General features: G+C 41.0%; 1 protein-coding gene across 5 annotated transcripts in view; it reads right to left on the bottom strand.

Moving 5' to 3' along the window:
• The window catches only part of IGF1 (insulin like growth factor 1), a 75,619-nt gene that overhangs the window by 22,553 nt on the left and 29,811 nt on the right, over nucleotides 1-23,255 (bottom strand). For all 5 annotated transcript variants that reach the window (XM_046646564.1, XM_046646565.1, XM_046646562.1 and 2 more), the window contains exon 3: nucleotides 191-372. In XM_046646564.1, coding sequence (XP_046502520.1) covers nucleotides 191-372 — 182 coding nt within the window. The remainder of the gene's footprint in view (nucleotides 1-190; nucleotides 373-23,255) is intronic.

The raw sequence follows: 23,255 nt of genomic DNA, 5'->3' as shown, positions 1-23,255 counted from the left end.
CAGATCGCCCAGAGCAGTGGAAGGGAGAATCTGCAATGTGGAGTAACCAAGGGGATGGACATCCAAGGTGAGAATGGAGATTTTTTGACTTATAAGCCAGGAGACTATGGGGTGTAATTTCTGTTTGGCCCACCCTCACATAAGATACAGATTTCTTGAGGATGGCCAGATGCCATCTGAGCTGGCTTACCTTCTGAGCCTTGGGCATATCGGTGTGGCGCTGGGCACGGACGGAGCGGGCCGACTTGGCAGGCTTGAGGGGTGCGCAGTACATCTCCAGCCTCCTCAGATCACAGCTCCGGAAGCAGCACTCGTCCACGATGCCTGTCTGAGGCGCCCTCCGACTGCTGGAGCCGTACCCTGTGGGCTTGTCTGTACAAATCAAAAGCAGAGCAGCCTGGCTTTAGAGTGGAATCTGTTATCTTCACGGTTCCACCCAGACTCTGAAGACGCTCCTCTCCTCACACCTAGTCAACCTAGACATCTCAACCTCTTCTTGAAGCTTCTCCAACAATTCCTGACCCCACAGATCCATCTGGATTCCAGTGTGTCTCCTGGGGTCTGTACCACATTCATTCATTCACCATGCACTTTACTTGTGTTAATTTTCCTCAAGTTCTGAGCCACCTGTAGTCAAGGATCTTGTCTATGTCCAATCCTAGCCTTTCCTTATGTATTGACTTAGTTGGGAAGTCAATTTAGTTCCTAGAAATATTAATTAGAAGAAGATTGTGTCTTAAGTTGTCTTAATCTTGTTAGCAAATCTCCATAGTTGTTATGCACAGGACAGCTCAGATGTTTGCTCTTTTGCTTAACTGCTTCCATTATAACATCAGATTGAGCATCAAAGAGGTTTCAGTCTGGAAAGGACTCCTCATTCTACTGATGTGAAAACTGAGACTCAGAGTTGAGAATGACTTGCTCAAGGTCATTCATGCAGTAGGTAGTGGAGCCAGGATTCGAACTCAGATCTACTTCCTGCAGAGCTCAAGGGACTCACAGAGCCAAGAGACCTGTTGTAAGACTCTGGACATGTCATTTAAGCTTTCTGGATCCCAGCTTACCCATTCGTAAAGTGGGGTTAATAATATCTTCCTTGTAAGAATTGCTTGAGGATTACACATGATAATATATGAAAAGTGCTTAGCACATTACTGGCATGTTGTAGGTCCTAAATAAATATGGGTTTGCTTCCTCTAAGCACCCCTTTCCAGGATCTTATATGATTTGTGAAGAAACGGCATCCCACTAGTGACTGCACCCAGAAACTTGGGTGCTGGAACTTGGAACTGATGACAAAACCAATGTGATAGGGCTCCCTCTCCTATCACCCAGAGAGACCAGAGAAATCAATTCTGTTTTCTTGTAGAATAGCTACTAGACTGAGACAGGATGGACTAAATGTCCATCTTTCACGCAATTCTGATTGCCCAGAGGGAACACCATAAATCAAATTTATTTTGATATTTACAAATCAATTAGACCTCTTTCCTTGGCAAGTAAGTTTTGGTTTGGTTTTATTTTGTTTTGTTTTGATTTGGATGTACTTTTCTTGGCTCTAGAATTAAAAAAGAGGGCAAAACAAGCTTACATGAACTTGTTACAAGAACTTAAAATGTACCTGAATTCTTTGTAAACTTTTTGTTGTAGTAGAATGTTTGTTAAACTAAATCTTGCCTATACAACAATATATAAAACAGACAGTGAAACTGTTCTGGCTCAGGCAAGGGCAGGGGGACTGGATCTCAGCTTTCTGTCATCTCCCTTACCTCCCTTGGGAGGTGGGGGGCCTGGGTCTTCTGTACTGACATTCAGGCTTCATGGAAGAAAATTTGTGAACCATTGACCCAGAAGAATCCAATTAATCAATCTGACATATATTCAATCTTAATTCCTGACCCAGAAGACAGTACTATATTTTAAATAAAAAGTCTTACGTTAGCATAATAATGACACCACTCTTTAGGATGGAGTTTTGAAAGTCAAAATCTCCAAGTATACTTTGAACTCTCTCGTTGGGGAAGATCAGACCCATGGTCATGGCCTGCTACCAAACTAGTTTGGCCGCCTCACTGCTCAAAGGGCCAACCGTTCGTGGCATCCTCCAAGAACCCAAATGTTTTCCTGATGCCTGGCACAAAAGCCTGGAGATGCTTCCTCCCTGTGAGGCAGGTTTACTGTCATTCTTAGGGCAGCTGAGGGTAGTAACTCAGCGAGGATTCATTTGTGGTCTCTGTGGGTGGGGTCTGCTACTTTTGCCTGTGGGTAAACCCTGTGGGCTCCTCCTGGTTGAGGGGTTTGGGAGACCGGACAACTGGCCCCAACTAGAGCCTCAGCAGTGCTTTCACTTGCCATTGGAGGATTGACTATTGCAGAAGACTCTGTTCTCCTCGCCAGCTGGGCCCTGGCAAGCGGAGACTCGGCTGGTCCCTTGGGCAATGTAAACAATGTTTTTTGTTTTTTTGTTTTTATACTCTTTTCCTGGGACTATAAATTAGAGGAAAGACACAAATGGGATTACATGGTTCTTTGTAATCCACAAAGGACTTCTACATACTTTTTGCTAAGTGGCTATTTCAAGAGGCCCAAGGGGTCAGCCAGTCAAGAGTAGACGAGACACTTTGTTTTTTCTCCTGGTGTGGGGAGGAAGGAGAAGGTGACAGCCTACTTTGAGGTAACTTTCCCTGTTGTCCACACAGGTAACCAGTGCTCTTTGTTGAAACTATAAATTTCTTAATGGGACATAATTGAGATTTGTTTGTTGACTATGGAACGGTAATTTGATGTTTGGAAGTAGGGTTGTAGAAGTGGTTCCAGAAACCTCCAAACTTGGCTAACTCAGTTTCAAAATTCATGCTTATGGGTTGAAGATGGAGATGGAGAGACTTTGTGATTCCAGGACCTATTTAGCGTTTCCATTTCCAGCATCTCTAAAGTAATCTTCCTTCTGATTCTGACCCATAGGTTCTGGAGCAACTTGCCTGCTACCGAAAGAAGACACCAACCTTTATCTTGGGATGGCAGAAAATGTATGTATTGCATATTCCCTTCCTGACGACTATCAACAGCCATGAAACTCACTACAGGTCTATTTCCTCTTGTGGGATAGAAAGTAATCATCAGTACAGCAACAAACAGCATACACCAGACGTCTGGTTTGTCACCCTTCTTAGATGAACTCGGAGTTTGATAGGCTCAGGCTATAAAATGGCTGTGCTTTTTTAGTCCATAGATCAATGAATTTATGAACAGAGAAATTTAGGACTTTTCTGTACTGTTCCATAAAGAAAGTTTACCTTACGTCTATATCTATTTCTTTTTAAATGCTGTTGAAATAGTGGTATACAGACTTGGATTTTCCCAGAAATGTAACTACCAGTTATCGCTGGCTACTTTAATCCCAGAGAGATGTTTTTCTTTGTCTATTCATAATGGCTACAATGGACTAATTGTTCTTCATTGGAAATATATGAATATAACAAGTGTCTACCTATTGCCTTTTAAAGTTTAATTCATCCTTTGAAGTGTCCTATAGGCTTAATTTCTCGTTCTACAACAAAATACTTAACAAAAAAATCATTTCTCACCAAGTGAGAGACCACAGTGGAGGGTCGAAGTTTTGCCCTTTATCTTCAGATGTCTCACATTACTTCTTTTTCCAGAACCAAAATAAAGACACTTGTTGCTACAGGCTAAAACTAGAAGCCTGACACAATGTGGCTTACAAGGAAGGCAGTAAAATAATTTGTTCCAGTAACAATTGTGAGAAAAATAGGGATTTTTAAAATGACCGTTAAATTGCAGCTATTGTCATTATGACTAATTTTTAAATGAGATAGAATGAATGGTTGCATCCATGCCTTTAAAAATTTCTCATTAGACACTGTAATTCTGCTCCAGTAGGTAGAATCAGAATGGGTAGGCAAAGAAGAAACAAATATTGGCTTAATATAAGAATAAAATTTCTAATGATTTCTACTCAAAAGTGTTAAAAATGAGACAGAGTTCTTTTAAAGGTAATGAACTTCTCATTGTTAGAAGCAGTTAAGTAAAGATTGTACGAACATCTGTCAGAGATCCTAGAATCATATTCCTTTATTGAACACAGTATATGACTGCTATGGTCCTTTCTATTCCAAAGATTCTGTAATAAGTGAAGAAATGGAGGAGAAAACACATCTAGGCCAAATAGTCAGTGTGATTGGAAGACACTTACATTGTCTTCAAGAAAGAGTTCTAATAGTTTCTAACTTATAAGGTGAAAATTTGTTTTCTATTTATCATTTGAGTTCCTCAAGATGCTGAAATATTTTTCCTTACTTGGTACTACAACAAAAGACAGGTGATTGGGACAGTCCCTTCTACAACTAGGTACAGTCCCAGAGTCTACTGTACTGGCATTAGGAAGCATCCATGTACTCACTCAACTGTTAGAGTGAACAAGCATGTATAAAATTTCACAGAATTTTCCTTGCTGACAAAGTGTTGATATTGAAAATTTACATATTTATATATTTGTTTTATCAGTAATTTTGCTCCAGAGCATGCAGACCAAAGATTGCTTAGCAGACAAGTTGCCACCACCTAACCACGACCTTGACTCCTCTATGAGTAGACATAATGTGTAGTCATATTGTACTGCTGTGTCTTGAAAGTTGGCCGACAGACAGAATTCCAGTGGTTAAACAACTGGCTTCTATAATAATGGCACTTCCCTTTAAATAATGCATGGTCAGTGGAGTAATTCAATAATCTTCAGGGCAAACTTGCTAGTTACAAGGGTTTTGGTCAGAATTGTGGCATCATCAAAACCACACCAATTAGCTGAGTCTCACATTTTGTCATGGATGCAAGCGACTAGCTTCCCTCCATCTCTGAAGGAGAAGGTGTAACGCTGAGACTTAACTGGGGCCATCACTTCTCAAGCAAAGAGCTCTGGTTGTTCATCACTGCTAAAATGGTACTACCTCTACTCGTGCTGCAAAAGCTTGTGTTTCTTATAGATTTCTGGAAATGCAGTTGGGACATTGGACTCAACTTTAATTTCCTTTGAAACTTCCCCTCTTGTTTATTGAAAAAGCTTTACTTTAGTTATTTTAACTCTATCTTTGGAAAGAGGAGACATTGATTTGAAGAATCAGTATTTAAAAAAAAATGCAAACATTTTTCAAGTAGGGAAATATCCAGTTCTAAGACATACACTTGTTACTCTTTGGGTTCTGAGGAATAAAACTAGTTTCTAGAAATTACTAACAGGAGGAGTTTTTAAAGTTGATCCTGTTTTGAAAGCAGGAAAAAGGAAGTAAGACAATTCAAGTTGGATTTTGAGGGCTACTTCCGGAAAATTTACAATTATGTGTCTGATAGAAAACACAAAGGGGATTATTAACTGATAAAAACTAAATTGCATTTAACTTTGATTAACTGAGAATTAATTACACAATCAAATATGACAGTTAAAATCTATAGAAGCTTGAAAATTAGATTTCTTACACCAACTACTTATCCAAAATTTCTAGACATGTTGACAATTTAGATTAACTCAGAGTGGTTAATTTCTTAGGGCAACGTTGCCCCATGGGCCTCTGTATCTAATCAAAATTTATTCAGTTGATATAATTTTGCATGGGATACTAGTAGGAAAGTTGGATAAAATAGGAGTAATCTTAAAGTCATCTCCATTTTAGCATTTTAATTGTTATTTTCATTTGTGGAAAAGTGAGAATGACTTCTCAATCTTTCATACACATTTCGTGGCTTTATATGGAAAACTGGACACCTTTTGTGAATTACGAATATAAGGAAAATTGTGATAAGACATTATCAAGACCCAAAATGTAATGCACTGATACTATTGAATGGTTATTTCCTGAATTTGTAGGATTTGCATTTAACTTAAAACCTTTTAGTGAGTCAAGAAAAATATACTTTTGAAAAGAGTTCTGTGAAAATCACACTTGAATTAAAGCAATTATTTATAATAAAGGTATATATATAAATAATATAGGTATATATACTATAATAATATATAGTATATATAATAATATAAATAATAAAGGTATATATAGTCATGTGCTCAGTAAAGATATGGAAAGGAGCTTTCGCTACTATAAACTAGCCACATCATTACATACTTAGAATACCATGGGTGTGTACACACACATGCTCAAACACATACTAGGGAATGAAGTGGTTTACCACCAGTATCAAAGCTATCATCAAACATTTTGAAATTGGGATTGTTTTTGAAGTTTTTCTAAAATATTTACCTACTGCCTGCCTTATATGTTGCTAGTGGACTCAGTATATTTATGCTTTTTTGCAGAAGGATCTTTCCAAGTGGGATTGACCTTTGGCATCTGTAAAAGTGAACACTGAGAAAATGTCCTCTTTTCTATGAATTGCATGTCATAAACTTTTCTTGAAAACCTATCAAATTTAGGCATTGATTTCACTTTGGCCTGTGTTAATTTTTAATTGCCAGTGTTTGCTGGTCCCACTACTTCTCAATTGGACGAGGTCATCTTTTCTAGGAATCATGGCCCAATTTGACCTGCCACTACCCCCACTACTCAGCAACTCTTTCTCAGCTACTAAATCCCCACAGCCCAAAAGACCAAAGTCTTCCTGTTACCCAATCAAGTCAATGTTTGTGAATCTCTGGGTCTAAAAGGAATGAAGCAGAGTTCTATAAAGCTGCCCCTTTCTTCAAACCCTCCTTTCTTTTGGAAGCCTCAACTCAAGGGCAGGTGTGAAAATAGTGCTGTTCCGTCTGCTTCTGTCTCCAAGGCCAGAGAGCTAAAGCACAAGGCCTAGGGGCAAGAAAACTAGAGATTCAGAGCAGAAACATTACTGTTTTAGGACTCTTTGGAGATACAGGCTGACAGAGTGGGAAGCAGTGTGATGTATTACTTTAGCCTGATACAATGCCCTGGAGGACGAGCGTCTTGCCAGGACAGCACAATTTACTAGCTTAGGTCTGATTCCAGGGCTTGGGGGAGATAGATGTAGCCAACAAAATTATACTTTGGCAAGAGAAATGCTTTGCTGGACAGAAATGTTGTCCTAAGGGAATAGTTTGGTTTATCAACGTCTAAGGTAAAAGATAATCAAATGCCAAGAGGTCATTTTTATGTTTGAATTATTTCAGTTGGGCCTGCTATATAACTTAGCTACCATTTTCTAGTTATATAGTTTCAATTATTTAGAACATATTACAGGGTTTGAGTATGATCTGCCTGTGACATCTGTCATACCAGTGAAGGAGGCAATATATGGAGTGGTTAAAAGCACAGGTTTTAGAGTCAGACAGACTTGGAATCACTGTTCACCTTGGGCAAGGTACCAGATCGTCTAAGAGTCAGATCCTCTTATGTAAAATGGACATATATAAAAGAGTATCTTCCAGGACTGCTGTGAAGATTAAGTGAGAATGTACATAAAGTGTTTAGCACAATGTCTGGTATGCAATAAACTCTAAATAAATGTTAGTTATTATAATCATTATTATTTGGAGTGGAGTTGGCTAACATAGCTGGGCAGGTATCCTCTTCCTTTCTTCCTCTTAAAAAATGCATCCTCTCCAAAGTTTGGTTGAAAAAGATGGCCTTTCTAGATAAAGAAGGACTGTTCTCCATTAAAATAAATGAGTAACTGTTCCTCTGAAAGGATATCCAAATGTTATGTTTTATAGACTGTCTTGAATAGTTTAAATCTAGAATAGACCCTCTGTGAAAATGGATCCTTCAATCAAGTAAAACAAGGCAAAGTCATATGGGCTTATCTTGACCTTTCATTACCTTTGATTTCTCCCAAATAACCCACTAGCTAAAATAATTGGTTTTTCACTGATAGTATCTATCCACTTACTTCAAAACAATGCTGCAAGGCATGGGATGGGTATGGGCAACGTAGATGGTCAGAAGTGGTTTCCCAATTGCTTTCAACCACTGTATGTATTTCTCTCCTCTCTCTCCACTTCATGCCTCGCTTCTTTTCCCCTCCCTCTACATCTTCCACTCTTCTGCTATTGACAGCCATTGACATTCATTTTACTCACTAATGAGCTTTAGGGCAAAGCTCATGCTATGAGAGTTCATGGTAGGCTAGGAATTAAGAGTCTTATTCCTTCCCTGAAATAACTGAAAACTAGGGTTCGCTCTCCTGCCAACCACACTTTGAAAATAACCAGCCATCAAGTATACAGTGTCAGCAGGCCCGCTTAATCACTACTCCATCTTGGACCCAAGCCTGAGTGAGATGAAAACAGACAAGAGAAAAAATAAGAAGGGTGTTTATGTTGAGGAATCGCGTATGTGGACCTTAGTTATCTCATTTTTTTGAGAAAGACTGTGATGGAAATTGTAAGGTGAGTCTGGCTCCAACCTGGAGATTGTAGCCATGCCACCAGCATTATCTCCTACACTTACACTGTTATTGTTAGTTTACCCTTTCAGATGTGGGAAGAGAGGCCTTGTAGGCAAAACATAAGGCACTCATGAATAGAGAGTAATGCCCCTCTTTCGGGTGCCACAGAAAGATGAATCAGCTAAGGGGTATTAAAACACATTCTCTTTATTTTTAGTTTCACTCTAAAGGCTATCATTTCTCTTTTCTTTGCAATTTGGCACCTGCCCTGTGTTCTCAGGGGCCCTGCTCCCTGTCAGTCTCCTTACTCAGGCCTCTGTGTTTTGCTCAGAGCACATCTGGAGATTTTCCCAGGGGTGGGTGTGACACGGTCAGGATGGCAGGTGAAGCGGTGATGGCTGCCAGGGCAGTCTGGCATGTCTGAAGGGAGAGTGTTGGGAGGTGGAGGCCCCGTAAGGAGAGGCATCTGGGCCTGCATCAGGGAGTGAACTGTTGGAAGGCAGCCTCCACAGCAGCAGAGACAGCCCTTGGCACTATCACAGAGAAGGAACAGCCAGAGTCAGCGACAGATTGAACACAGGGAGGGGAGGGGGGGGAGGGGGAAGGTGGCTAGGGTCTTACATGATATAAATAACTGCATGGTGTGCACTTCAGTGGCAGTTGGGTTGTGTGTGATGTCCCTTTCACGCTGGTGTGCCAACAGTGTTGTTCTTGAATTGAAAGTTCCCAGGGAGTGTTTCTATAGCACCTAGCACAGTGCCAAACGCAGAGAGGGAATAAAAAGAAGGCATATGTTACATTGAAAACAACATTGGATTCCAGCCCCAAATCCTTTGTGCAAACTCACAAGTCACCCAAATTCTCGAGGTTCAGTTTTCTCATGTAGACAACCAAAGTCCCAGATAGTATCAACCACTCCTTCTGACAATATAACTCTAAGCATTATTAATCAATAATGTATATGTGGATATCAGTGCTTCTCCTTAATAATAGGGAAATATAGCAATGAAGAGAAGTTTGACGAGAGAACCAGGAGTTCCCTCATTGTCATGTTTAATTTTAGATGAAAACAATATTTATAGGCTGAATTTAAGGAAAGCAGGGATCAGTTTTGAGTCTGATGGAGGTAAATGGGGAAAATATCCAATATGGAGGTGCATTTTAGTAAAGGGTAGGGACAAGATCATCTATGGGGATTGCAGAAGCCAGCTCAAGGCAGAATTCAGGTGTGACTTGAAAACTAGGGTCCTGAAGGCTTTGAGGCATGAGGAAGAGGGATGATTCTCCCTTGCGTGGGTAGTTAGAAATGAGAATCAGTGTGAGAAGAGTCTTTCTAGAAATCTCTGCTCATGGCTTTTAATTGTTACTCCTCACAAAGCTACATCTTCAAAGAGTGAATAAGTGACAAGCCCTAGGAGGGTTGTTAATGTGGTTGACCAGAATGCTGAACTTCCTAGCGCTCCACGTGGCCAACATTTTATTTCACTAGTTTCCTTGGTGTCTGTCAATGGTGTATGAAGCCTCCGTGTGATATTCAGTTTCTTTCACTGGGGATAGATGCATATTTTCCCTGGAAAATTGCAGCCACAGCTACATGTTGTCTCATCTCTGATGAGATGAATGGGCTTCCAGACAGGTCATCATTGGTGACATCTGCCCAGAGGACAAAATCAGAAGATGACCATTATAAACATGGTTTTTCAAGTACCAACCTGTTTTGTGGTAAAATAAACTAACGTTAAGATTATTAAAAATTTAAAATCTGTACCAGGAGTTCTCAAGCAAGGTGTGGTATTATTCACCAAAAGTTCAGGTATGCGAAGTGAGGCTGAGTGTTTCATTTAGAGAGTGACTGTATTATTTCAGGAACTTTCAGCTACAATCTGAACTCATCAGACCATCCTTTATTTCTTTTCTTTCTATAGAATTTTGCTGCTATAATTTTCCTCCCTTTTCCCTTAATATTTGGTTTCTTAAACATGGCCAATAGACTTTAAGTGCTTTCCTCAAATTATTGTATGTTAGAATTTTGTATATCTTTGGACATTATGGCAAACTCAAGGTCAACTGAAGAGGTTTCTTAGTAATCTTCTGGCAATCACCACGCCTGTCAGCCTTTGGCCATCCCACTCCTCCCGACAGCCCTCCCTACCCCCTCTTCCCTGCCAAATATTATTCTTCTGAATTGAAGAAGTGAACTATGAATAAGGAGAGAGAGAGAGGTGTGGTTAAGTTGTAGCTTATCTCCAAGCTAAATCCTGTTCTCTTCTTTATTTCACTTGGGACCCATACGTCTATGTCTCTAAACCTCATTAAATGTTTTTTAGCAAATATTTTATCAATCAAGAAAACTCTCTGATTCTCTTATTTATTTGACTAAATTCAGCAAAGAAAAATATTTTCAGCTTGTGATATTGGCTGGAGAAATTGAACTCTTTTATTTTTATTTTTTCTCACATACTCAAACATGTGGTGAATGACCACATCACTCTGCTCTGGGACCCCACTCTGAAGCAATGACCTCTTGGCCTTCAAGCCAATCACTCACTTCCATGAATTTCCTTTCTGAGAACCAGAGACAGTTGCCCCAGAAGTCACTTTCCAATTTATCACAAAACCTAACCATGGTTGCAGAATTAGTTGGCTTCATTAAGAGCAAGCGGTGTGAAGCCTAATGTGTCCCACAGCTGGGGAGGCGCCTCGTGCAGGGATGCTGGGCCAGGATAACTGCTCATGGGACAGTTTATTTCCCTCAACGCTTGCCTTCTGTCTGTTCTCTTTGGCTCAGATCTGGGTTTGGGACGGCTGCATGGAGGCATTGCTTATGCTAGTACTTAGGAACAATCAGCTCTGTCCTATCTAGCAGGAAGTGAGGGCCCAAGTTCAGGGGCTAAATGCTTTCTTTTGATGTACAGTATTTTTACAGGTCAGCCTCCATTCTCTCTTCCTAGCCTTCCAGCAAGTACCTACTTCCTTGTAACCCTATATCAGGACTCTGACACCTATGAGAGAGGAGAATATAAAATCCATTGACCTCTTGATGGGTATGGTCTCCACTTTGTCAATTAGATACATATTTGGGTAAAAACTGCATATCTAAACCTTTAGGTTGATGAGAAGAAATGACCCTCAAGATCTTGTAGCAGCTTCCGTAGAACAGGGATAGGAGGAGAGAAGTGAAGCTTTTTGACTCTGCGTAGTAGGGGTTCTGGTAAGAGAATGTGGAGGAGCTACACACATCCTCATTTCTGAACTGTGAGTTCAAGTCATTGCTGATGACTTTCAAAGAAAAGAATGATAGGAAAAAGGGGCTGTTGTTTTAGGAACATTTTAATCTACTTCTATAGACTTTCTAATTTATTTTTCTTCTCAAGCAACTTCTTATACTCCACTCCCTTCTCCTCCTTTGCTTTTGGTTCAAGACCATATTTTGGTAAATGTCATTTGTGAAGTCCTAGTCTTCTCATATCTTCTTATGGACCAATACTCTCACAGTGCACTGAGATCTGCCCTCGGCAGGCATTTCCCGCAGTCGGACTATGAACCGTCGTAAATTCCTTGCATTCTTCAGAATATCTGTGCCTTCTTTTGCCACATCTTTTTTCCTGGTACTCGACAGGCCACAAATCACCCTGGACCTCTCTTTCCAGGCTGTTGATGTCCTAATACTCTTCTTTCAAACCAAATTCCTTTCTTGTCCTTGGCTGTGGCTCTTGGCTTCCCAGCCTTCTCATCTGCCCCTTCTAGGATAGTCATCTGTGGCATCACCCACAGTGTCTCTTTCTCCTAGCTTTTTATCTGGCCTGAAATCATGCATTTATTCAAATGTCAGAGTTACTATGCAGAACATGCTTAGTTAACATCCAAAACACAATTTAAACACAGTAGTGCAGACAACACCTCCATCCAGCAAGAACGCTCAAGAAGACTCAAACCTAGGGGATACTGATGAGCTAGTGAGAGAGGAGGAGCTACAATAACACCCAAAGATATCATCAAATGAGGTTGGAAAGTTTTCCATTAAACGCAAGTTTCTCCTGAGATGGAAAGGGGACATTTCATTCTTCTGTTCATTTTATATTTAAACCTTTTTCTTTGACAATTAGAACAATGGGGACTTTTGCAGTAATACACTACCAAAGCTTCCCTTTGTTGAATGCTTTTATTAAGCTACTATAGCAAATATTACTTTTCATGTCTTATTTCATTTACATCCTACAGCAACTACATGGAGTAGATGTTATTACTATATCCATTGTACATATGAGGAAACTGAGGTTTAGGAAGGTTAAGTAACTTGACCCAAACCATACAGTTAGTAAGTTGCAAAGCCAGTTCACCTCAACAGGGGACACCTTGAAAGTGGGAGAATTCCCAGGAGAGGAAAAAATCTGAAGGTGATACTGTTACTTGGGTTCTCAAAGGCATGTAATGCTAATATTCATGAAGGACATGGTTGAGGTCATCTAAGTCAGCCCACTAACCTCAGGGTTTGAGCACATGCAGTAGACAGAGTTTTAAACTAGGTACTCCAGAGAGTGCCAGCAGGAATGCCATGCATGGCTTTTGCCCTTGGGAGAGAAGTCTGTGCAATCCTGCCATGAAGGGCATGTCTGGGTATTAGATGCTCACATCTCACCCAGTACACTGTGATTCATGCCAGTTTCAGAAGGGGCAGTCAGCTCTGTCACATAGCCAGACCATCTTGTTTCCAAACGCCTTGAACTGCACAAAGTTATAACAACTTTAGCAGAAATTGAAGTAAAGAAATTATATCCATAATCTTGGTATCCCAGCAAATCATATTACCTTCATTTTTCTAATTTTTTTCTAGTTCTCATCCAGATGCACACATCATTTTGACATAGCTACAGTTACAGCCTAAATCTAATGTAGTATTGTTTTTTTTCTACTTAACGTTATATTGAAAACATTTTCCATATTGTTACAAAATCTTCATAATTATAATTTTAAAGCTGCAGAATATTTTATTGAGTAGATTTGCCAACATTTATTTTTTTAACCATTTTCCTGTTACTGAATGTTTAGGCTATTTCCAGTTTTATCATTATTTTAACTAATGCAGCAATAAGTGTCTTTGTGCTTGTAACTTTCTTCTCCTCTGAGATCATTTATAAGAAAAATTCTCAGGAATGGAATTACTGAGTCAAAGCATATTATCAGACAGACCTATTTTGATGAAAGCCCACAATTTTGCATAAGGACCAGAAGAGAAGACCAAGAGACCAAAGCAGAGAATTATATCCAGATTTTCTCCAAGGATTAGAAAAGAGACAGCCAAGGTAGAGCACAAACAGGAATTTTACCTACATCCCATGAATTAGAATAAAAGAACCAGTTTCTGTTTTCAATTACTAGTGCACTTTCCTTTGAAGGAAACATGGGGAGAAATCAAGACTTGGGCTTGGCACACGAAGGTTTGCTAAGTAGAAGAAAAAGCAGGGGAAATGAAATTGATGACAAGAGACCCTGGTTCTCAACTTTCAAAATCACCAAGTACCTATGAGATTTCTTCTCTAGGGTGGGGAGAGAGGGCACTCAGGGAGCCAAGATTACACCACATCCCACTGTATGGAGTGAGAGAATTTGTGTTCTAACTAACAAAGGCTCTGATCCCATGCTTCTTCTGAACCCATGTCCCCCCTGGAATACCAGGCTCCTGCCCAATCTGCTGTTTCTCGACCTTCTTCTGGAGGATATTTCCTGACAATTTGCCTCTCCATCCAGCCCCAAATTTGGCCAACTACATTTGCCCTCCTTCCACCACATTATTCTTCTGCTTATCCTCATTCAATCACAAATGTTTATTGAGCACCTATCATGTTGTAGACACTGCTCTTAGTGCTGAGGATAAGAAGTGAATATAGACAAAAATGTATTAACAGGTCACTATCTTCTTTATAACCCTGATTACTGTGACAACTTTCAAGGAAACTGTAGGGCAGAGAAGCTGAACTCAACAGTTCAGTGACAATTGTCCAGAGCAACTGAAGCCTGAATCTAGCAAGAGAAGTTTCCTTCAGGCCCCCATGAGAACTCTTGTCTGAGGGTTTCATTCCCACTAACCTTTCTGAAGTTGTCAAATGATTGCTTTGTGCATCATAACTAGACTTGAGTATATATTAGCTTTTATTTTCCGTTTTATGATGACTGGCCCATCTCCCCAACTTGATGTGAAGCATCTTAAGGGCAGATGCTGTGTCTCAAGTTTCTGTGTCAAGAAGCACAGCACTGGACACCTACCAGGCACTTCATAAATGGCCATTGATTAGTGAATTGATAAGTTGAGAGCACAAACAGTACACAGGCGCAACATGAAGAGTTTTTTCATATTGGAAAGAAGAAACCCAACATCAGGACCAGTCTCTGTGTCTCTAATTCCTCTCTTGCTAAAGGGGGATGACAATAGTATTTACCTCTACCAGGTTGTGGTGAGTTAAGGAACATAAAGAGCTTGGAACAGTGAGTGGCACAGAGCAAGCACTCGTGACATGTCACCTGACATCACCATCCTTAGCATCACTATTAACGAATTAATTGTGAGGCTGTGTGGTGAAGAGGTTAGAGCACAGTCTCCAGAGCCAGTTTACCTGAGTTCAGATGCTGGCTCCACCGTTTCTAACTGTGTGACTGTGGGTAAGTTACTTAACCTCTCAGTTCTCATCCTTAAAGGGAAATGCAAATAGTACCCATTCACGGGGTACTTGTGATGAATGAATGAGCAAACACCAAATGTTAGTTAGAATTATTCAGCAAAGAGTCAGTGAATGGCCGTTACGTGCCTGGACTCAGGGTTCAGGATTCAGATAAGGGCAAAGGAGACACAGTCCCTGGGCCCACCCCCCGACATCTGCCCCTGCCCTCCAGGAGTGTGCCGTTCGTAATGCTCTTTGGCATGATTGAGCCATATAGCTAACTCTAGAGCTGACTGCAGGGAGTGCCTGGCAGTTCACAAATGACTTTCGCACACATTTTGTCCTTCAGCCATTTCAACAACCCTATGAAGCTGATGGAATTATTCCCATTTTTTAGAGGAGAAATAGAGTTTAAGTGACTTATGAATTCGGAAGTTCCTTTGACTTCAAATGATAAAACTTCTCCGTCCACATACCTGTCCTCCTGATCCCCATGAAAGGATGGATTTCAGGTTCATAAATCTGTGGGGGTTCCGGAAGCAGCCAGTGCCCAACGTGACTAACACGCCATGAGGTGGTTGGTTACACAACGATGCACTTCACCAAGAGGACTGGTTAAAACAACTTTGCTGGGCCTCATCCTCAGAGCACTTCCAACCGGTTCTCAGGTGATGCTTATGCCTCTGCGTGCTCTAGACTTCCAACATGCGCGCATAACATATGGTGAAGGAGAGAGCGCTAGCAAGGAGGAAAAGGCCAACGAGGACTGGAGTCCTGGGAAAGCCCTCTTACACTTTAAAAATTCCAGAAAGTCTTCATATCTCTTTTGATAATTGCCTAATAAAGGTATCCATATGTTAGTCTAGTAGCCGAACCAGTTTCATTGCAAAAAGGAAAACAAAAATCATAACCCTTCAAAGTAAGAAACTAAACTGAAATGAGAAACACATGTTGACCTTTTTCCCTTCCCTGCATTTTTTATTTGCATGATCTGTGTCATTCTGACATCCAGCTAGCACCTGAAGACAACAAGCCAGGTCACTGGGAAGGAAATTAGAGCCTTAACAAGTTCCCCAGCCAAGTGAAAAGCTAGAAACACAGGGACGTCCTCTCATATTGAAAGCCGCCTTTTCTAAGTACCAGGTTCAATTTATTTTTAGGCTTTCAAAATTGTCAGGCGGGTATTCAAGCCAATCTGCTCAATTGTAAAACTTAGTTCAGAAAACAGACTTCCCGAGGACCCAAATCTACCTTTTCTATGTCTTCACCCTTTATGACTTCCCAGGGCAAGGCAGAGAAGCCAACAGGTGGGGTGGGTTTTTGGTGCATATTCAGGACCACATCATCAAAACATCCTTTCATAGATCATTCAAAACTCATGACAAAGGAGAGCGAAAGGGAAATACACCACTGATGATTGCCTATAGAACTGAGGTGGTTATATAACCTGAGGACATTCAATTTTGCAAAAAGAAAAATCATAATTTATTTGTCAGTCAGGCTACATACAATCAAAATTTCTCAAGCAAGCATCAGGATCAATCCTGTTGAGGAAACAGGGTTAATTAATCTAACGGCTTCCATCCAGAAGTGGCAGGAAGAGGGCAAACGTTGTTCTATTTCTTTTCCGAGCCTTTCTCATGAGACTGTGTGAGGCTCCCAGCTTTAAATCAAATGGTGCCCCGCAGGCAGGAAATCCATATTGGGAGCACAGAGAGGAAAGCAGGGGCCACTGCTGGCTTGGCAATTATAACCTTCCTCCAGGTCCCTGTTTCCATTTCCCTTTAAAGAAGAAGTTGGGTTTTTAATGATTCCCTTTCTAGTCACTTCCTTCCCGTTCCCTCACTAGGTCATTTCAGCACACGCCTTCTTCACTGATCTATTTCTGGAAAAGATCAGAGGGAAAATGACCTCATTCACTAATTGGGAAGCGAACTGGGTATACCCAGCGTTGGCTGGTACTTCTGTGTTGAGGGGTCTCCCCACCCTCCCTGGCTGTTTCTCAGGCAGCAGCCACCACAGGACGCTGTGGGGAGGCTGCAGCAGGCACCGGGATTCTTACGAGCACTCCTTATGTACTGAGCACTCCCCCAGGGCTGAGGGAAGCTTGGGAGGAGGTAGAACACTCCTCCCAATTACAAGAAACCCATAGGCTAATCAGAAACAGGGACCAAGAGGTCAACGTGAACTGTGAGCAGAAACTTATCACAACTTTAGCACTGGACAGGTCCTTAGAAATCCTCCAGTCCATGCTGAGTTTGGGTGGGAAACCTGTGAACCCTCTGCCTGATGCGCCATATGTATGTTTGTGGATTTTCCTGGAAAGAGGAAACTCAGACACTCAAAAGATTCTCAAAAGGCTCCATGGTCTGAGGAAACCGGAAAAGTACAGGTCTAAGCTGGGAGACAAGCTAGTCTTGTTTCTATTATACCTTTCAGAAATATCCAGGGCTGGCCTGCACACTGGCTGCTTGTGACTTAGAATCATATCCCAAATGCTAAATCAATGTCAAAAGACATCAAAGGGTGCAAGATTTCTCTTCAGCCCAGCCTTCACTACACAGTGTTCTTCAAGAAGTTCCATGCAAAAAGCTTAGGAAGTAGCTGTAAACACTGTCCCATTTTGGAGAACCTTAAAGCTCACCAGCCTATTCAAAATTGTGGGAAGTTCTGCAATGAAGAAATCTATTTGATCGTACTGAAGTCCACTATCCCCAGACTTAATGGACCACTGGACCCATGTTTTCTTGGAATGTCTATTGACTTCCTGAGGAACTAAGGCTCTTGTATCCTGAAATTCCTTCCGTTTATCACTTCTTTTGATTACAGAATATGAAAGAGTCCTTTGTAAATGTAAATAATTAACTAAGCAACAGTGCATCATCAGCCAGTAACATCCCAACAAAAGTTAGTTCTAGGTCTGGGAGAAGAAACCATGAGGAAAGTTGGTTTGCTAAAGGGGATTGGCTCAGAACAGCAGAACCCTGCTGAGCTATAAGATCTTCAGAGCCCCCTCCTTGGGGAGATCTCTCCTGTCTGCCTCACCTAAGATAGCCATCATCCTGCCATCTATCATTCCATTGTTTCTTTCACAGCATTTATCAAGGTTGGACATGGTCCTGTTTATTTATCGGTTGACTTGTACTTTTCCCACCTCCCATTGGAATGTGAGATCCATGAAGGCAAGAGCCTTATACTGTATGTCCTGTTCACTGCTGTGGCCCCAACACCCACCACAGGTCTGCAGAGAGTAAGTGCTTAATGAGTACATTTTTAACATACATTGTATAGACACATTACTGAATGGGTAGAGAAACTGTGATTTGCTTATTGCTGTATCTCCAGTGCCTATCATGGCTGCTCAAAAAGACGTTTGTTGAATAAATGAATGGAGAGGGATTGTCTGTATTGCTTTTCGTGCTCAAACCATGCTTGAGGATATTGGGAGAAATGAGTGATATTCAGACCCTTATAGGATTGATATAAATTCAGATTCCTTTATCATTGACTAAAATAATAGACCAGAATATTTTTCAGATTGCACTAAGCCAGGAAAAGATCTTCAAACACTAGGAGGTAGGATTAGAATTTAAAGCGACCTTTAACAATTTAGAAAGGGGGATGGTCATTAAAAGCAGGAAGATGTTTTAAATGAACAAAAATGGGCTCCAAGTCACAGAGACAAGTACTCCAGTAAAATAACCATGGCCCGAGTGAGCAAGAAAGTATTACAACAAGATTGTAATATGAGGCAAGCATATGTCGAGAATTATGAAATGAAAGCCTAGAGAGTAATCTTTCCTCAAAACTTGGCATTGCTGAGGTTTTAATTAGAGTGGGAACTCAGATTTCATCCTCCTATTTTAAGACTCATTTGGAGAAGCTGGAAAGGATCCATATAGGAGCAAAAAAAAAAGATTAACTAGGTGGAAAATGGAGTTAAGGTTTAGCCCTCAAAAGAAAGGGCTAAGAGGAGACTTAATCACCACCACCAGGTATAAGAAGGGTTATTATTACACAGAGTACTCATTCTCATCTCCACTGAGGACTGGATAAGGGTAAACAGCCTCGTGCTACATTGTTAGTGTTTCCACTTAAACATCGGGAAGAATTTCTTGATTGTAAGGGGGAAACATGCCGACCCAGGGCTCTGTGGGAAGCTGCCTTGGAGATCTTTAAATGTGGGATGACAACCATCTGCCTTGGAAGGCTTAGATAGAGGCAGGGGACTGGACCTAAGGACCTCTTGGCTTTCCTTCCATCTTTGATTCTGTTTTCAGAATCACGGCCACTAAGCACCCCCATTCTACAGTAATCTTCCATTCCCGTCATAAGACAGACCCCACACTGTCAAAATCCAAATGGCTTCCCCTGGGAGGAGCTCGATTGTTCTCTTCTGAAGGGGAAGGAAACTGATAGTGTTGCTTCAGCTGCTTCCCTTCTCCAGCCCCCACAGAGAGAGACCAGCTCTTGTCCTGATGGGCCTCCCCAAATACTGGGATGGCGCTGCTCTCCATCTTGTGTGGGATTGGAAGATGTGGATCCAGAGACAATTGATACCTCCAGGAATCAAAATCCAGGCCTTCCGGCTCCTTATTCCATCCTGTCTCCTCACCTATGTTTGTACTTCAGTTAGAAAGAACATTTTTAATGCAGCTGGAATATCGAAAAACATATCTTTGGTAGCTGAACTGCAGGTAAAAAATAAGCAAGGAAGAACAGAAATTTTACTAGTAGGTTATAGATGCTTGGCAGCATTATTCAGCTTGAATCAGCAAGGACAGGTCACCTTTACTCTCTAGCAGGTCAATTTCCCTATGTGTAAGTGAGGCATTTGGAGCAGGAACATTTTAAGGCGTATTCCAACTGCAATATGTTATGATTCTATGATTCTAAATTTTAGTTACAAAAATATTAATGGATAGAAACTCAGTTGCTGGGCTAAAGGAATGAGATTTTTGGGATATCATTGTGATGTAACTGGATAATGCTCAGTCCTTTTGAGACTCCAAAATTGCAATATTCTTTTCTTTCTTTTTATTTAAAAAATAACTTAAAATTTTAATATTGGGGTGGAGGAAGGCCATGCTTCCATTATCACCTGTACAAGGAAATGTCCAAACCTGTTTCTTTGGGATGCCCTCTCTCTGGATGGTCTGAGCTTCGGACCAGCACTATTAATGAGCCATAGGAATTATCTTAGAATGCTGCATTGTGATTCAGTATCTCTAAAACCAAAGTCAGTGTCTTTGCTAATAATTAAAGTCAACCAAAGTCAAATTCTCCTCTGGACTCACCCATATCTGCACCATCATCCTCTTGCTTATCTAGACTCAAAATCTTACAAATATCTTTGACTACATTCTATTCCTTTTTCCCTTTATCCAGGCAGGCAACACATTGCATCAAGTCTTCCTTTACCATAACTCTCAGGTCTTCCTCTTATTGCCCATTCCTGCTGCTCCTGCAAAATCCCAGGCACTCATGACTCTCCTGCCTCTGGCTTCTTCCTACCTTTGATTCACCTTTTAGCTGAGCTAGAGCAAAGGGGGCAGTTGACAGAGGATTGCAGTTTCAGGAGTGAAGAGTGACAACTGGAGTGGAAAGTAATTGGGAAGCAAACGGTGAAGTGGACTAACTTGGGACAAGCATAGTGTGCCAAATCTTCAGAGCTTATGGGCAGTGCATAGACTTCCCATGGAATGTGTAAAGGGGTCATAAGCCATTTAAAGTAGATATGGGACAAAAGCGTGAGCCAAGGAGACTGGAAAACCTGGGGACATCTGACTTATACATACTTTCTCTCATTTAATTCTTACAACAATCCTATGAGATGGACAGCATTCTTATCCTCATCTTACAGTTGAAACTATTGAGCCTTAGGAAAGTTTATTAATTTGTGTCAAGATCACTGACATATTAAGTGGCCAAGCCAGAATTCAAACTCAAGTTTGCCTGAACACTAAATCATTCTACTACAGTGCTTCTCAACTTGAGAAGAAACCTCATGCCTAGACAGAAGTCAATAAGAAGAGCTTACTGCATCTTAGAGCATCATCTGAGAGGATTTCAGAATGAAATAATGGAAAATAAAGCCAAGTATACCTCTTGACCCATTTACTTGATATGGCATAGTGGGCAGTACCAAAAGAGGTATATTTTTCTTTACCCTTTTCCAGAGTGACTTCCCGCATTGGTTTGCCTGTCTTGATAAACAGAGTGAAGTGAAAAATGAATGCCTTTTGCATTCTGAAAAGCCCACTATCCCCCTCCATCATTGTAGGCTTCTTAATGAGCTCTGTTAATCCTAATTGTCATCTCTTACAGTGCTAAGAAGTTTATTAATTGCCTTTGTCTTGTTCGACACCATCCAACAAAGACACCAACCAACAAAAGAAAGGGCAGCTAAGGATAAACACATTCTCTTTTTCCCTTTATCCAGGCAGGCAACACATTGCATTAAGTCTTCCTTTACCATAACTCTCAGGTCTTCCTCTTATTGCCCATTCCTGCTGCTCCTGCAAAATCCCAGGCACTCATGACTCTCCTGCCTCTGGCTTCTTCCTACCTTTGATTCACCTTTTAGCTGAGCTAGAGCAAAGGGGGCAGTTGACAGAGGATTGCAGTTTCAGGAGTGAAGAGTGACAACTGGAGTGGAGCAGCCACTCATTTGTGCTAACGCATCTGGCTAATGGCTATGGTGTGAAATTGTTCAAGAAACATGGCCACCAGGAGCTTTGTTAATGTTTTCATGCCCAAATTGGTATAAAGCCTGGATCAGAGCCAGTCTTAGCTTCAGGCAGAATGATAATAATAGTAATAGTAATAATAAATGTTGGCTGAGCATCTACTATGTGCCAGGCATTATGCTGGGCATCCCCAGTCATCTCACATCATTCTACAGGAGCCTAAGAGGGAGGTATTATTCCTGTTTTTGATAGCTTAGGAAATGGTTCAGAGATCACACAGCTCATCAAGTGATACTGTCAGGACTGGCATCTGGATCTGGCTGATGCAGATCAACCTTTGATTTTATAGAGCATAGGTGAACACCTAAGTGATATAATTTAAAGTGCTCTAGGATAGTCCTTCTGGCAAGGATTCCTACTCATTGCCCAATATCCATTCTCCCTCTTCCCATAATAATGGAAACACTAATTTTCAGCTGACTATATTTCCTAGCCTCCCTTGCAGCTATGGGTGGCCATTTGCTCAAATTCTAGACAATGGAAAATAAGTAAAAGTGTCACATGACAGCTTCTGGGATCCTTCCTTAAAAGACAACCAGCATGCATCCTTGCTTTTTAAAAATCTTCCTGCTGGCTGGAATGTTGCTGCAAGATTCTCCAGCAGCTATCTTGGGCCATATAGATGGGGGCCACAATATAAGGATGGTGAAGTAGAAAGCTAGAAGGAGCCTAGATCACTTGAGGATTTGTGGGACAGAGCTGCTATTCAGCAGATAGTTTAGCAGCCCTGAAGTATGTATCTTGGGACTTCTACATGAGAGAGAAATAAACTTCCAGGTTGTTTAAGCCAATGTAATCCCGGAACTCTGTTACTTGTAGAGTATCTTAGTGATAACCACTTCTTGAATGAACAAAGTTCATTGAAGGTCACTGGCTGGTTACTAGTGCCTCAGATGACCCTATTACAGCTTTGTTCCACTGGATTAGGATATATTTATATAGAGCTTCTGGGAAGGAAGGTAACAGATCCCCTAGAGTGTGTGAATGGATCGGGAGGAGGCACAAAGGCAAGCTTGGGGTGCCTACAATTCTGTGGTAGGCCTTGGTAGGTGTGCTTTGGGGGGGTGAGAGGCCAAGATGGAAGGGACATAGCAGGGTAAGGGCCTCCCTTGCTCTTGACAATATGGAAGAGGCCTAGCTTATATTTTCTTTACTTAACAGTTTAGTTCAGGGACTGTTCTCTTCTAGGAAATTCACCCAGATCCATGATTATGTAGAGCAAAAGTTCAGGTTACATCAGTATTAGATTACCAGTGATGATGACACCTTTGTATCAGCAATATTAGACTGAAACAGGAGAGTTAGGGTCAAATGAATAAAGCATTCTTTCAATATTGCCTCAGTTTCACAGGGGAAAAAGGGAGCACTCTCCAGGAGCAGTCATTCATTGATTTATTCACACATAAATTCATTCAACACATTTATTTCCTATCTACTATGTGTCAGGCATACTTTCTATGGATTAAATATTAAGGAAATATTA

The sequence above is a fragment of the Equus quagga genome, chromosome 19 (genome assembly GCF_021613505.1).
Source record: "Equus quagga isolate Etosha38 chromosome 19, UCLA_HA_Equagga_1.0, whole genome shotgun sequence".
Classification (NCBI taxonomy): Eukaryota; Metazoa; Chordata; class Mammalia; order Perissodactyla; family Equidae; genus Equus; species Equus quagga.
The sequence above is the reverse complement of the archived record's forward strand: the minus strand, read 5'-3'. Positions and strand labels throughout refer to the sequence as shown.